The sequence below is a fragment of the Clupea harengus genome, chromosome 3, assembly GCF_900700415.2.
Source record: "Clupea harengus chromosome 3, Ch_v2.0.2, whole genome shotgun sequence".
Lineage (NCBI taxonomy): Eukaryota > Metazoa > Chordata > Actinopteri > Clupeiformes > Clupeidae > Clupea > Clupea harengus.
The window spans coordinates 17,120,993-17,138,492 of NC_045154.1; the positions used below are offsets into that span (position 1 = coordinate 17,120,993).

Sequence of the window (17,500 nt, forward strand, 5' to 3'; positions counted from 1 at the left end):
GAATAACTGGGCTGCAAGTGACATTCAAATTCAACTTATGAAATATATATTTTTTCCACAATCTTTTGTTTGAAGAATGCTAAGTGGAGGAGGTTAACTATTCAGAACAAACGAAAATACAGGCTACTCTGATAATTCACTGATTTACTACATTGCACTTAACATAAATGAAATAGCGTTAGCAAGCATCCTCCATGAGACGTTCTGTTTTCCAACATGTAAGCTTAAACCTTACTATAAGTTATAGATATATCATATATGTCTATGATAATTGCTGCTAGACACTCACTGTTCTTGTGCTCCCACAGCTCATTCTCTTTGAAATACTGGAATAGTGCTCCTTTAACTACTAATAATTGACCATCATTGAGAAAAATGACAACTTTTCTGTTAGCCATATCTCATATGCAGCAGCTACTAAAGCTAGCTTTGTTTATTGTTTCCATGGTAACATGAGCCGTCTCAGAATAATTCGCTTTTCAGTCGGCCATTTCTGATATGCAGCACATGAAGGTACGAGAACGGAGGGCAAAGAAAACGGTGCATGATTTATATGCTAGGCTATTTGCAGATTCTGTTCCATTTTTCTCAATGATGGTCAATTATTATTAGTTAAAGATGCACTATTTCGCACTTCCTATAGTGCATTGCAATGCCGAATGAAAATTACCGGTAGCTCTGCTATATTTTATGACGCGTCGACAATAAAAATCATCGTCGACAATTTTTCATAATCGACATCGTCGATTACGTCGACTAATCGTTGCAGCTCTAGTGGGGTGGGGTGAGGGATAGGCACTCAGTGTGTTTACATGATGGTATAATTCGAATCTTTGCTTAGTCGGACTATGCTTTCTTTCGAGGGTAGGTGCTATTATCCCAATGTACATGGCAGTGAATAAATCGAATCATTGGCCGAAAGCATGTCATATCCGATACGATAGGTGGCGCTGTTTTTATTACAACTAGTGGTGATGCAGCCCTTTCCGCTTGACCTCTTCACCACTACCAATAACAACAACAGTTGATTGAGCATGAATCGCGTCTGTTCATCGGTCCAGAAATGCGTGTTGCCTCTTGGGTTGTTTGTTTGTTTGTTTGTTTGTTTCTGCCAGGCCGATGTGTTTATAAGTTACATTATTCAAAGGTGAAAGATAAAAGGCGAGAGAAACGTATGCACATTCACACACACACACGCGCGCAAATAATGGGTTACAGCCAAAACGCATTGCCCTTCTGCAAGTTGCATCAAATTGTTTAAGTACTTCTTCGCTGTCGATTTCCAAATCTGTGTGAATATTCATAAGAGCAAGTCCAGTCAGTCTTTTGTCAGTCATCGTACTTCGTAAGATATGTCTTAAGACGCCCCATTGTACTGAATGACCGCTCAGCAGACGCTGTGGAAACGGGCAAATGTGCCGAACTTTCCAGGGCTTGATAAAGCTCACTGCATTTGGGCTGTAGCTCATTTAGCTGTTTCCAGCTCTATATCTGCATCGTCAACGCTGGGCATTAGTTGTCCGTACTCCGATTTTATAGTTTCCCCATCGTAATAAATATGCATTCATGATATTTTTCTATGACCGAGTTTGACAGGTATTGGTCAGGTAATAGTCGAGTGACAGCTGATTTCACAAGCATTAACTTTAAACCAGAATATTATAACGTGTCGGAATAGTCGCCCCGTAATGCCGTGCAGCGGGCGCATACTGTTATACTTTATGTTATGCATGACGTTCCCTAGGCTATATGTTCCTTACCGTTCTAATTACATGTCGTTGTTCTGTGTTGGGACAGAGCTTATACAGGTGGGTGACGGTAGCACAGTCTGTTCGTGGGCATAAAGCCCGTGCCATTGTGACAGTGATTTGTGTTTAATAAAAAGCCATAACAAATATACCACGCTTCCGTGATTTGTTACAATATAATGGTCTTGCTTCTATAATGTATAAACACGTAGGTTACAGGGTGGGTGTGGCAGAGAGAGAGAGGGAGAGCGATGATGCACACGGATATATCAGATTTAGCGACCGGAGCAAAGTTATGTTGCTGTAACGTTGAACTCTTTGCAATCAATAAATACAGTACTTAATAGGCTAATTGATACAATATCTCCTCGTTTGAGTGTGGTTGTTTGAGTGCAATGGGAGTGTATGATCGTTATTGTCTATAAAGCAGTGTTTCTCAAACTTTTTCAGACCAAGGACCACTTAGCCAATAAAAATTCGCGGACCATTTACCTAAATATCCCCGGAACAACATGCCTCCTACCCAAGACCTGGCGCCAGACAATTGTTAGCGCACACATGATTTTCGCGGGCTCTCCTTTTGTACGTACCAGTAGGCTAGTTATAGATATGACAATGCGCAAGGCAAAGCATCTGGAACCCTGCTCCATGCGTGACTTGGTTATGTTACAAACTAGTTCGCTCACAGCCTCATACTCCCATCACACACTCAGACAGACATCACAAAACACAACGATGCGCATACTGACCGCAGTATTTCACTACCAACAGTAGGCTAGCCCACTGGCATTAATACAGCCATCCTAGTAGTCAACTTTTCATAATTAAAAGCTGTCATTATCCAACGTCACACAACACAGAATATAGCCTAGTTATCATCTTGCTGTCTCAGCGGGAGAAAAACACAGTGTTTTGAATGCAACTCCGCGACGAGATAATGCCCTATGAGGCTGAATCACTTTCTCCTTGTCTATGTTGAGGCTTTCTCATTTAATTTTCTTTTCATAGTTCCTGTCTTAAGCCACCAATCCATGACCTTGTTAATAGATTAGACAACTCTTTATTAGATTAGGCTACTACTGGCTGTGTTCTCTTCGTTCTGAGTTGTATGTTAGAAATGTCGCAATAATTTACTTGTGGCCGTCGCGGACCACACTTCATCATATTTGATAGAATGAAGAACAAATTAGTTGTGAATACTATCACCGAGTTTGAAAGGTATTTGGTCAGGTAACAGCCCTTTAACAGCTGATTTGCTTTCTGATTTGACAGTACTGCTGTGTGTTTTAAGCAAATAAAATGTGGACTGTTTACAAGCGGGCACCTGCTATCGTTGATTATACAGTAAATACGTTGTGAAATGAAACAAAAACACATCACAGTTAAAGATGTATTAGTATTGATTGATTCACATCGATATGAATGGATGACATGACTAACAAGTGGTGGGAAATTAATATGAAAGTATTTGTTCGGTGAATTAGCGCGCTCTGTCCAAACAGTCGCAGTCAACGTTTTTGTCAACACTGGCACCACATAAGTATCGTAATTTGAACGTCCTTATACGTTTTTAAGGAGGGGTTGTAAAGGTACTCATATCTTCGGACCTCTTCTGTTATGTTTGTTCATAGTCAACAAGAATAAGCTTGTGAGACAGTCTGCAGGATATTCATAAATAAACGTGTCATTAGTATGAACAGCTGAGACAACGTATCGTCTCTTTCGTCTTCCGGGTCACGACCTGGCAGGGAGGGAGGGAGGATGGCGGCGGGATCTCAAGCATGCGCAAAGACGCAAAGTCCAGTTCCTTATCCAATTCACCGTTACATGCCGCAATAGTCGAACTATCAACTGGATCGGATCGAGTTATCCAGGGGTGTTAGTCCGACTATGTGCGGTCCGACTACGATCCGACTAAGGTGCTTACATGAAACGGATAATGCGATTTCAGTCCGACTAAGGCAGTTATTCGAATCCATGTAACCACGGTCACTAATGTTGAACAGAGAGGGTCTAGGGGGGGGGGGGGGGTGTGAGGGATAGGCACTAATGTTGAACAGAGAGGGTCTGGGGGGGGGGGGTGGGGGGGGGTGAGGGATAGGCACTAATGTTGAACAGAGAGGGTCTGGGGGGGGGGGGGGTTAGGCACTAACGTTGAACAGTGAGGGTCTGGTGGTGGGGGAGGGGGGGGGGGATAGGCACTAATGTTGAACAGTGAGGGTCTGGTGTGGGGGGTGGGGGGGGGTGAGGGATAGGCACTAATGTTGAACAGAGAGGGTCTGGGGGGGGGATAGGCACTAATGTTGAACAGAGAGGGTCTGGGGGGGGGGGGGGGTTAGGCACTAACGTTGAACAGTGAGGGTCTGGTGTGGGGGAGGGGGGGGGGGGATAGGCACTAATGTTGAACAGTGAGGGTCTGGTGTGGGGGGTGGGGGGGGGGTGAGGGATAGGCACTAATGTTGAACAGAGAGGGTCTGTCAAACTAACTAAAGGCAGAGGAGGCATAGAGAGGATCTTACCTTAGCTGAACCTGAACTGAGAAATCACACTTGGTCCCCGAGATGTCCCTATGGAGGGGGGGAGGAATGTTTGTGAGAGAGAGAGAGAGTGAGTGAGAGGAGGGAGGGGGAGGAGGAAAGAGAGAGAGAGGGAGGGAGGGGAGGGGGAGAGAGAGAGAGAGAGAGAGAGAGAGAAAGGGTGGAGGGATGGGGAGAGAGAGGGAGAGAGATAGTGGAGGAAGAGTGAGGGAGGGAGAGAGAGATAGAGAGAGGGAGTAGGGAGAGAGAGGAGGGAGGGGGAAGAGAGAGAGAGAGGGAGGAGGGAGAGAGTGAGAGGGGGAGGGAGGAGAGAGAGAGAGAGAAGAGTCAGGTTTCTTGCTAGCCTTGTCATAAATGAGGCATATTTTTAAAAACACTGCAGACAGATTGGGATGTGGAATGTGAGCAGGTTTTCTCTCAAGCAGTGTCCTTCCATTCCCACCCAGGGCAGGTGGAGGAGGAGGAGGAGGAGGAGAAGGAGGAGGCTGGAGCAGATTTAGATCATCTCCTCCATCACTACACGAGCGCAGCTCTCCAGCCCAACCACTGCGGGGGAGGGGGCTTACACACCCATGACGCAAACCAAAGGTCAGGTGATACATTAACACCAGGGGCGGGGTGGGGGGTTACATCCAGTGTATCCTTACACGCACGCACGCACACACACACACACACACACACACACACACACACACACACACACACACACACACACAGGTATGCAGAGACACAAACACACAGACACAGTACTCACATGGAACTGCTGATCTGTTGAACCTGTTGGGGAGTCAGAGCGAAAGCGAAACACGTCTCCTGAAAACGCTGGTTACTGTCTGTGGCTGTGCCGGAGAGAGGGATGGAGAGAGAGAGAGAGAGAGAGAGAGAGAGAGAGAGAGAGAGAGAGAGAGAGAGAGAGAAAGAGAAACAGACAGATAAAAAGAAAGAAAGAAAGAAAACAAAACGAAATGTTAAGTCATTTGAACTCAGTTAGATTTCAAAGTAGTTGTCACTGAAGTTTAAGAACGTTACCAACATCTATAATCACAGACAGAAAACCTGTAGGACCTGACTACAGCATAACAGCTGCATATGTGTGTGTGTGTGTGTGTGCTCCATCCCTTTGTGTGACTCCAGCAGTGGGTCCTTGCCTCGGTGTGTTTGTGGGGAGTAGGGTACAAACACACATTGTGTGTCTTGTGTTGTTGATGGGGAAGTGTGTAGCTGCTAGGGGCTGCTATTCCTCGTCCCTTTCAAGAGACGGTGTCCACATGCACTATGTCCGGTCCCTCTTTTTCTCTCTCTCTCTCTCTCTCTCTCTCTCTCTCTCTCTCTCTCTCTCTCTCTCTCTCTCTCTCTCTCTCTCTCTCTCTCTCTCTCTCTCTCTCTCTCTCTCTCTCTCTCTCTCTCTCTCTCTCTCTCTCTCTCTCTCTCTCTCTCTGCTCTATAAATAGCTCCTGGAAGGTTGCACAATCCAATCCTGCTTAAGCCTGGCCCAGCCCAGTGACAGCCTGAGGGAGGCAAGCCTGAGTGCAGCAGCAGCGCACGCACGCACGCACGCACGCACGCACGCACGCACGCACGCACGCACGCACGCACGCACGCACGCACGCACGCACGCACGCACGCACGCACGCACGCACGCACGCACGCACGCACGCACGCACGCACGCACGCACGCACGCACGCACGCACGCACGCACGCACGCACGCACGCACGCACGCACGCACGCACGCACGCACGCACGCACGCACGCACGCACACACACACACACACACACACACACACACACACACACAGCCGAGGCCCTGCCGCACGTAGATCTACACGCCACCAATGGTCTGGAACCACTACTGGGGGGGCCACCTGAAAGACCAGGTCACTGAGGTTGGTGAAAGCCAAGGCCAGAGGTTTAGACAGTAGCCTAAATTTCCTTTGGGATAAATATAGTACGTTTGTACATAGCTAAGTATCTAATCAATCAATCAATCAATCAATCAATCAATCAACCTGTATATCTATCTGCATCTATCTGAATCTATCTACATCTATCGATATCTACCTACATCTATCTATACCTAGCTATCTAGCCTTCCAAATAATCCTGAGATGAAGGCCTGAGATGAAGGCCTGAGATTGAGGCCTGAGATGAAGGCAGACCTGCCAACCTTGAAGAAAGTTTTTGAGTACCAGGGGTTTCAGTTTGGCAGGGGCTTTGCATACGGTCAATTCATCCAGTTATTCAACATAATAAATCAGCGGTGAAGAAAACAATACAATCATATTTTCTTGACAAGAATTCCATAAATGAAAAGAGATCTTTACATTTTGCATCATTTAGCACTTCTAAAGAATATATTTATATATATATATATATATATATATATATAAATATATATTTTAAAGCTCCTATTAAAGTATCCATCTATCTACTTCCACTGGCACTTGCTCTTGACTGCTTTGCCTCATAGCTTGGCGACTTGGCCTTTTTGAGCAAAGCATCACTGAAGCCTTCCATGTGACAGACAGTCCCCTTTGCATTCATGCTCACCTTTCTTGTCACCAAAGCGCTTATCATGTCAGTGCTCAGGGTTGCTCTGTATTGGGTCTTGTTTTTGGTAACGAGACTGAAAATCGTCATCTGACGTCATGATTATTTTATACCTGCAAGGCTGGTCGGTTGACTGGCTGCAATAGTAGGAATTATTTGCTACGTTAGCAGTCTGTAGTCAAACACCTTTGCAATGGTCACTTTGCCCCAACAGAGCGATTCAAAGTTAGAACACTCTCCGTGGCGTTTGCGTTAACGTTACTGCAGCTAAATTAGCCTACTCCATCAGTTATTCACACCGTAGCCGTCTCGTAACCAGGCGAATCACATCGTATGCTAGCTACTACGGCTAACTTTTTATACAAATTTATCTGAAGGATATACCCAGGGCCGGCGATTGCTATAGGCGAACTAGGCGACTGCCTAGGGCGACAAATGGGTTGGGGGCGCCCTCTAGCGTCGCCCTTGGACCTACTTCCCATTAATCATAGTTAGAATAACAAGCAAATAAAAACATGTTTATTAATCATGATCATCCGAGGGCGCCCCTTCAGCCCTACGTTTACTTCAACCTGATTTTTAGATTGAATTGATGGTTATTGTCGATAGGGGGGGCGGTTGCGTTACGTTACGTTAGTTATGTGAGGGCTCCTGCACATTGCCAAGGTGGGGTGAGCCGTGAGCGTGTCAGCTACGTGACATTCGCAAAAATGAAGCGGTCAATACCATCTGGAGCACAGGGACGAAAACGAAGAAAGGAAGAAGAGGAAAAGAAAGCCAAGTATAGAGGTAAGTCTTCTCATCTCAGCCATTAAGGTGTCAAACGAAATACATGTAGTATTGTGCATCACCTAATATTGGACGTTTCATTGCTGTCACTTAGGCTAGCTATAGCTAGCTAGCGACTGTTACTTTGCTAATTTGCTACGTAGGCTATTACTAGCAAACGTAACTTCACTGATAACCTACATGGATGTAAATGTCAAAAGACCAGTATCTGGATAACGTATGCTAGTTATGAAAAGTACAGTTGCTGTCTACATTAATTATAATTGGCATAAGTTCTGTTTAGTGACTGTTCACAACTAGCAGGTGCACACACAGTAACCATTTTGGGGATAGTGGTGGTGTTCACCCTTCTGTACAGTTCCTCCCCAGGAATATACTAAACATTTTGTTTATTTTTGTTTTAAATTGGCCAGATGCACTCAGGCAATTTTTGCAGAGGCCGCTGTAGAAAGGACGCCTGATTCGCCTCCCTCTGAACTTTGTAAGTAGCCCACACAACTAGTACTACTGTTGCTGTTTTTGTTATTGTTATTATTATTAGCAATTATTACTTTAATAATCACATCACATTGATACTACTAATTGTAATCAGTAGCCTAGTATTATTTAGCCTTGTGGCAGTAATTGTAATATATCTACTACAAGTTACATGGTCAGATAAAATGTATTTGTACAATGCAACTATGTGGTAGGATGATAGAAATGACCAAATGCAACTGTTGTAACGAACAGCATGGATGAACTCTGTGTTTAAATACAGCTGCAGGAGAAGGGACATCCAGTAGTACTCAAGGGGCCAGTAACACACAGGCCAGGAACACACAGCCTGCCTCAGGTGAGTCTATTTAATAGTATTTATTCAAGCCACATCCATACTTTAAAGTACAATAGAAACATGTTAGCATGTATTAAATACAATAGCTTGTTTTCTTAAAGAAGTTCAACCACATTCATGATCATTTCACTTATTATATTAAACACTGCTTGTCTGGCTATACAATATGCTTGAATACAGGTGAAGGTGAAGGGACATCCAGGACCACATCAAGCACTCTGGGCACCAGTGAAACTCCACTGCCGCCTGCAGACACCTCACCCTCCACAATTCCTGCTATCCAGGGAGAACCTATAGGGAGAACCTATAGATCCTGCTGACTGGCCAGCTGTGTTCCGGTAAGGACAGAGTTAGTTTGCAGAGGACCATACCAGACCAGTCCAGACTTTACATTTCCAAAAAGAGATGATGGGAGAAGCTGCCACCACAACCACTTCTACAGGAAATTAGTAAATGGGGAGAAAATCAAGAGAAGCTGGCTTGTATATTCAAGGAAAAACAATACTCTGTATTGCTTCTGCTGCAAGCTCTTTTCACAGAAAAATGACCACCTCATTAGGAGTGGTCTAAATGACTGGAAGAATTGTAGTGAGGTATTTGAGATATTTTGTAGAGGTACGTACAGTATCCATAAAAGCACTTTTGTTTGTAGAGGGTATAGTTAGGGTATAGAGGGTCATAATTTGCTTAAATGTCCTTACAGGTGCTTAAGAGTGTTTTGCACAGTTTATGGAGTTAACTTAATCCTAATTTTGAGTGTGTAATAAATTATTTAAACTAATAAAAAAGAAAATGTTCTGAAACTATTCTAGTGTTTGTTGTCCATGCAACATTTATTGTTGAACTGCAATGTAGAATAGTATAATTATAAGTGGGTGAAAAAACTGCTATGCAAAGTTAAGTGATGTTAAGTATTGTGTGTGTGTGGGGGGGCGCAAAACTCAATCTCGCCTAGGGCAACCAAAGGGCTAGAGCCGGCCCTGGATATACCCCTTGAAATGCATCATCTCGTTAAGTTACCGAACACATGTTTTAACGTTGTATATGCTAACATTACGGTCACATTTACTGTATGTGCTTGATTATTACTCCCCCACTTCCCATTGTACCTCAGCAATGCATTACGCCTCGGTGGATAATAAAGTAGCACTAGTATCAGTGGATGTTGAGTGAGTGAGAGTACTATTGCGGGTCGGGTCGGGTTACAGAACCACAGGCACAAGGTCGTAGCATCTTGTCCAATCTGAGGGATGTAGTTTAAATAAATGTACGGTATAGGTTTGTATTGATTGATTTTTTTTTTGCGTAGTTTCAGCTGGCATTTCGTACCTGCGTATTTTGACTAAGAATTGCGTGGTTGGTACACAAAATGCGTGCAGGTTGGCAGGTCTGTGAACTGAAGCCTGCTGGACAGTTAGTGAAGCTGTTGAAAGACATAGAGGTGCATACTAGTGCAGGGTGAGCGATCTGAAGCATTAGTATTGGAGCACACACACAGAGAACTCCAGGTGTGTGTGTGTGTGTGTAGGGGGGTACTGACAGGAGTGTGTGTGTGTGTGTGTGTGTGTGTGTGTGTAGGGGGGTATCCAGGTGGGTTTTACGCAGAGTCGTCAGAACACCATCACCCCCTTCTCACACATGTCCCACTCCATTCTGTGGGCTTCATAATGTCTAGTGTTTAGGTTTCCGGTCACTGGTAATCACACGGCCTGGGCAGGCCCGTAAGGTAACCTACACTTAAGGGGGCATGTGAAATCAGCACGTCTACCAGAAGCTTCTTCAGGAGGGCCAAGCATGGAAAAAAAAATGCTGAAGGACAGGTTAAACTACATGGGTCAGCACATAACATAAGGTCTTAGGAGGGGTGTGTCTCTCTGTGTGTCTGTGTGTCTCTCTCTGTCTGTGTGTGTTTCACAATACTTCCAGGGTAATGAAACAGGAGGTGAAGCAACTCCTCCGTGAGAAACACATAAACAAAAACAAACACAAACACAAACACCCAGCCTGAAGAAAAGGGCAGAGTGTAAAACACTGAGATCCAATGCAAACTTCCTCCTTTTCCTTCCTTCTTTTGAGCCTGATGGTCCTGAGACCCTAACCCTAACCCTTAAGCTTCAGGTTAAACCTGATGGTCCTGAGACGCCCTTAAGCTTCAAGTTAAACCTCAGAAGAGGCTGCACACACAGAGGGAGTAATGGAGAGAGAGAGAGAGAGAGAGAGAGAGAGAGGAAGGGAGAGAAAGACAGGAAGGGAGAGAGAGAGAGACAGGAAGGGAGAGAGAGAGGAAAGGAGAGACAGGGAGAGAGAGAGAGAGGGGAAATTAACAGTGCCACTTCAGACACACTCCTCCACTCAGCAAAGACAGAAAGAGAGAGAGAGAGGAAGAAGGGAGAGGGAGATTAAACAAGGGCAGAGGGAGAGAGAGAGGGAGAGAGAGACGGGGGGGATTAACAGTGCCACTCCAGACACACTCCTCAGCAAAGAGTGAAGGGGAGAGAGAGAGAGAGAGAGGGAAATGAAACGAGAGAGAAGGGGGAAATTAACAGCGCTACTTCAGACACACTCCTCTTCAGAAAAGAGTGAGAGCGAGAGAGAGAAAACGAGGGAGAGAGAAGATGAGAAAGAAAAAGAGCGAGCAAGAGGGTAAATGAACAGTGCCTCACTAGACAGACTCACTTGTCCTCAAGAAAGAAAGAAAAAGAGAGAGAGAGAGAGAGAGAAGGGGGGGGAGTACAGCAGAGAAGGAAATTAACAGTGCTGTTCCAAATGCACAACACAGAAAGAGAGGGACAGTTAAAAGAGAGGAGAGGGGGTGAAACGAGGGAGAGGGAGAAGAGCGGGAGAGAGAGAGGGGGGGAGTAGACAGTGAGAAAGTGTGGGAGAGAGAGAAGAGAGAGAGAGAGAAGAGAAGAGAGAGAGAAGAGAGGGAGAGGACATGAAAGGCAGCAAGAAAGAGAAAGAGAAAAAGATTTAAAAAAAAAGAGAATGAGATCAACAAACACGGTCACTCCAAATGCACTCTTCCTCTGTCACAGAGAAAGAGAAAAAGAGGGTGGAGAGGTAAACAAAGATCAAAAGAAAGAATAAGAGATAGAAAGAGATAGAAAGAAAGAAAGAAAGAAAGAGAGATAGAGAGATAGAGAGAGATAGAAAGAGAGAGAGAGAGAGAGAGAGAGAGTGCGTGACTATGTGGAGGAGGTTGGTGGGACATTCTATAGAAACTAGCCCGGAAACCTGACGTCAGATGCATATTATTGGAAACTCTTTGCGTGTGTGTGTGTACGTGTGTGTGTGTACGTGTGTGTGTGTACGTGTGTGTGTGTACGTGTAAACACGACTCTCAGTCTATGGACTAAAGGATAGCATAAACACGGCTCTCAGTCTATGGACTAAATGTCGACTCTCAGTGTAAGGACTAAATGATAGCATAAACACGACTCTCAGTGTATGGACTAAATGATAGCATAAACACGACTCTCAGTCTATGGACTAAATGACGACTCTCAGTTTATGGACTAAATGATAGCATAAACACGACTCTCAGTGTATGGACTAAATGATAGCATAAACACGACTCTCAGTCTATGGACTAAATGACGACTCTCAGTTTATGGACTAAATGATAGCATAAACACGACTCTCAGTCTATGGACTAAATGATAGCATAAACACGACTCTCAGTCTATGGACTAAATGTTAGCATAAGCACGACTCTCAGTCTCTACGGACTTTTGCTGTTGACTATTAGCTTGATGACCTGATCACATTAACACACAACAGGGGCGTCACTTATGCTTGGGACACTGAACACACAGACACCCGTGCCCGTGACCTCACTAAAATGAAAATCACTTACTCCGAGTTGATCACCGTCATGGCCGCTCATTGTCACACAACAGACAAACTGAAGCTATAAGAGGTCAAAGTACGGATGCAGTATCACTATGTCATTAATTATAGGTTTCTGTAGACTTTTAATATTAGTTTGTGATATTGTGATGTATCGTGTGTTATGTATCGTGTGATGTATTGTGTGATGTATCGTATCATGACATGCATCATGATTTCCTCTTCCTTCCTCTACCTCTCCTTATCTTTCCTCTATGCCATCTACTCTAACTAGTCCTGAGCTCGCTCTTACAGTAGTTACATTCCTGCAATTTTTATTTCTTATGTAAAGTAGTATTTATTGTTACACTAGGTCTCTATTGTGTGTGTGTGTGTGTGTGTGTGAGTGTAGTATTTATTGTTACACTAGGTCTCTATTGCTCGTAGCATGATTGTTCTCTCCTGTACGTCGCTTTGGATAAAAGCATCTGCTAAATGACTAAATCATACAAAGTCTACATGCAAGTTACATTGAAGGACATTAAAGGAGTCCGCGATTCTGGCGAAAGGGTGTTATAGGGTGATATTTGAGTTTAACAGGCAATCAAATGAAACCCCTCCCTGATCGTGTTGATTGGCGGAAATTGATTATGGCTCGGTCCGAGCCCCAGTGTTCGTTTCCCATTTACAGCGCCAGGACGAGTTTTTTAGAATGTGCACACTGAACAATTATGAGACTACGTGTCCTGGGTTACATTAGATTGGCAGACACTTCCTGTAAATAATAACTTCAGTCTGGGTACCTGTAAATAATAACACATGAGTCTGGGTTAGGGCTGAACGATTAATTGCATTTGCGATTTAATCGCGATATGATAGAACGCGATTTTCTAACCGCAACGTTCGCGATAAAAAAAACGTAGTCACAAAAAAAAAAAAAAAAAAAAAAAAAAAAAAAAAAAAAAATTTTTTTTAAGATGGTACATTTTGCACACAGTGTTTAAAAAGTGCATGCCTAGTGTTTATACTCAAAATTACTTTTTTTAAATTACTTAAATGCACAGTGGCAAAGCCACCGATTTGTTGTTCTTGTTTCTGTAATGAGCAGTTAAATAAAAATGTAAAATGTGGGAAAGAATATTTTACACTAAATGTATCTAATATTGTGTTGGTAACATTCTTTACGTTTTGTTGGGAAAAAAAGAGGATAAAAAAAAAATCGCATATCGAATCGCAATCGCAATATTTTGGTAAAAAATCGCAATTAGATTATTTTCCCAAATCGTTCAGCCCTAGTCTGGGTCCCTGTAAATAATGACACATGAGTCTGGGTCCCTGTAAATAATAACACATGAGTCATGAGTCACTGTAAATAATAACACATGAGTCTGGGTCCCTGTAAACAATAACACGAGTCATGAGTCACTGTAAATAATAACTCATTAGTCACTGTAAATAATAACACATGAGTCATGAGTCACTGTAAATAATAACACATGAGTCTGGGTCCCTGTAAATAATAACACATGAGTCATGAGTCACTGTAAATAATAAGTCTGGGTCCCTGTGCTCTCTGACTCACCCAGACTGGTGGGCTTGATGAGGTCGTCCAGCAGGTCGTAGAAGGGCAGCCTTTGCAGCTTGACGTCGGGGTGGAGAGGGTGCATGGCGGCGGGCAGGTGCGGTAGGCCGCTGAGCTCGTGCTTGGGGCCCAGCAGGGAGACGGGCAGCAGGGGCGAGGGGGCGCCGTGCCCGTCGAAGGCCATCTGTGCCAGGCCGGGAGGCAGGGAGCCGGGAGCGGCCGCAGGGCTTGGCGCGACGGTGGAGCCGGGGGCCAGGTGCACGCTGGGCAGCGCCAGGTCCACGGGCGACACCAGCTTGGAGGGGAAGCGGCGGCGGTACAGCTCCTTGATCTTCACCTGCACCGCGGGGCTGCAGCCGGGCTTCAGGAGGTGCAGCGCCTTGGTGAGCAGCTCGTGCTTGCGTCCGTGTTTGTTGCGTCCCGCGTAGCCAAGTAGTACCTGTAACTCTGAAACTCGCAGGCTCATCACCATTTGCTGTTTGAGAGAGAAAAAGAGCTTTAGTGGCTAGATAAATACTGTAAATAATAATATTAATGATAAAGGCATACAGTGATGTTCATGTCAAGGCCATTTCTGTTTTAAAAGTTGTTATGAAGCTGCTTGGGAAAAAGGAAAACGTCAGTGCGTGGCACACACACACACACAAATCATCAGTATGTGACACACACATACACACAAAACATCAGTATGTGACACACACACACACACAAATCATCAGTATGTGACACACACATACACACAAAACATCAGTATGTGGCACACACATACACACAACTCATCAGTATGTGACACACACATCCTGAGTTAACATGACCAGGCAAACATCCCAAGAGCATGTGTACAGTGCAAACACAGACTGTACCCACACAGGCGCGTGCGCACACACACACACACACACACACACACACACACACACACACACACACACACACACACTTACACTTAAACAGGCAATTTATCACAAATAGACATAACACTCCTACTGAATCTTTTTGCAGAAAACTCCGGAAGGATGACAATCATTTACCCCACTCACTTATTTCACACACTCACAGAGAGAGGGAGGGGGAGAGAGAGAGAGAGAGAGAGAGAGAGGAGAGAGAGAGAGAGAGAGAGAGAGAGAGAAGGAGGGGGAGAGAGAGAGAGAGGGAGGGGGAGAGAGAAAGAGAGGAGAGAGAGAGAGAGAGAGAGAGAGAGAGAGAGAGGGGGGAGAGAGAGAGGATCCAGGGTTCACCCACAGCAAACATTGAGTCACACACACACACACACACACACACGCAGGCTCACTGGTGAGATGAGTCCAAACGAGACGAGACGAGACAGACGGGGACGAGACGAGACGAGGGGCAGAAAGTGCAGGCTCACTGACGAGGGCGGCCGCAGTAAGTGCAGCCTTGGGCGGCTGTGGTTAGAGTGATGACGGGTTTAGTCAGATCACTACAGCCAACCAAACGTCTTCAATTTCCACACCATGATTTATGTGCCAGAAGTTTATACGAGTGTGAGAAGAAGAAGCTCCTGGGGTTTGTCAGTTAGTGTTCATGCTCACAGGCGTAAACACACACACACACACACACACACACACACACTACCGTTGGGTTTGAATAATTCTATACTATGTGCACGCCTACGTCTCCATAGACACGTCACACACACACACAGACCACACACACACACACACACACACACACTCACAACGTCTCCATAAACACGTCATCCCGTTTCTTAGAAATGAATGCAGGTGAATGAGTGTGCCTGCCAATACACACTTCACAGTTAGTGCCATGAAGGGGTTCTTCATTTCACAACAGAAGTCCAACTTTTCACCCCTTTGCAATACACTCCCTTAGAAATAATGTCCTGAGGCATTTCACACGGGTTCACAGGGCAGTACACACAACTGTGTTAAACTACTACTAGCCACAATCACGAGTACGTCTGATAACATTCTAGAACATTCTCCCATCCATTTTGCTGACTCATGCGGAATTAGGCTAAGTAAAGACTGCGAGCGACAAAGTGATGAAAACACATTTTTGATGAAAACACAACAACAGTCCCAGATAAACATTAACTGAGCAGGATCCCCTTGCAGTGGAATAACAAGGTCCTGTTTGAGCGCGAGGCCAACCGCAATAAACCTGACCAGCCCGACCAGCCCGACCCGGCCAGAGACTAACAGAGGTGGACACATTTCTTGGAGCAAGCAGATGTCTACGAGATCCACTGTCCACGGCAGCTTGGTAGACAAGACACTGCAGAGGACACAGCCATGTGTCTCAGACACTGCCGAGAACACAGCCATGTCTCAGACACTGAAGAGAACACAGCCATGTCTCTGAGACACTGAGACACTGCCGAGAACACAGCCATGTCTCTGAGATACTGAGACACTGCCGAGAACACAGCCCTGTCTCTGAGACACTGCCGAGAACACAGCCATGTCTCTGAGACGCTGCCGAGAACACAGCCATGTCTCTGAGACACTGAGACACTGCAAAGAACACTGCCGAGAACACAGCCATGTGTCTGAGACACCGCCGAGAACACAGCCATGTGTCTCAGACACTGCAGAGGACACAGCCATGTCTCTGAGACACTGAGACACTGCAGAGAACACAGCCCTGTCTCTGAGACACTGCAAAGAACACAGCCATGTGTCTGAGATCTGCCCACCATTTCAGAGGTTCTGTAGTTCACATGATGAGACGGCGACCGACACCTTAACTGCACTGCTAGCGGTTCAGATATAAGCACCTGCTAGTAATAAATGTAAGTATTCAGAGCAGCCAGGTCAAAGGGAAGACTAAAAAGGCACCATAGTGTTTTTACCTGCACACTGGACCAACTCATTAATTCTTCACGAGCTCACAAGCGGCCGAACTACAGATGGCACTGGCCTTCACAAGCAGCCGAACTACAGACGGCACTGGCCTTGACAAGCAGCCGAACTACAGACAGCACTGGCCTCACAAGCAGCCGAACTACAGACAGCACTGGCCTTGACAAGATGGAGAGAGAGGAGGGGTGAAGAGGGTAGAGGAGAAGAGGAACGTGGAGAGGTAAACACACAGACATGGTGGTCGCCAATGCTTTTTCCTCAGTGCAGGCACTGAAATACCATTTCATTTGTTTAAAGGAAAAAGAAAAAAACTCTGTTGGCTGTTTATGAAGCTATGAGACTAATGAGCTGCTGGTCTGAAGGGAGACCTGAAGCTTCACTTTGCTTCTCCACCTGAGTGTGTGTGGTGTGTTTGCGCTCCGGTGCGGTGTGGTGTGGTGGGGTGCGGGGAAGATAAACAGTCTTTATTGTGACTGGCGCGGGGGGAATGGGTGGAGCGGGTGGCTTCTGCTGCTGCTCGGGTGGTGACGCCCATTTGGTCTCTATATTAAAACATCTTCTATTGAGCCGGGCATGGGAGGGGGGAGGGCAGGACGGGGGGGGCAGGACGAGAGGATAAAGACAGAGGGAGAGAGGGGGGGGAAGAAGGGGGGGCTAAGAGAAATACAAAGAGGGGGAGAGGAGAAAGGGGGTGGGGAGAGAGAGAGCAGCAGAGATTTCAAAACATTGACGGAGAGAAAAAAAACAAGAATAAAACAAGAGTGACAAAGACAAAAGAGAAAAGGTAAT

General features: G+C 45.4%; 1 protein-coding gene across 2 annotated transcripts in view; it reads right to left on the reverse strand.

Annotated features, from left to right (window-relative positions):
• The window catches only part of pias1b (protein inhibitor of activated STAT, 1b), a 40,958-nt gene that overhangs the window by 13,932 nt on the left and 9,526 nt on the right, over nt 1-17,500 (reverse strand). For both annotated transcript variants that reach the window (XM_012818712.3, XM_031564799.2), the window contains exons 2-4: nt 13,869-14,343; nt 5,040-5,124; nt 4,268-4,315 (exon numbers count right to left, since the gene is read on the reverse strand). In XM_012818712.3, coding sequence (XP_012674166.2) covers nt 4,268-4,315; nt 5,040-5,124; nt 13,869-14,343 — 608 coding nt within the window. The remainder of the gene's footprint in view (nt 1-4,267; nt 4,316-5,039; nt 5,125-13,868; nt 14,344-17,500) is intronic.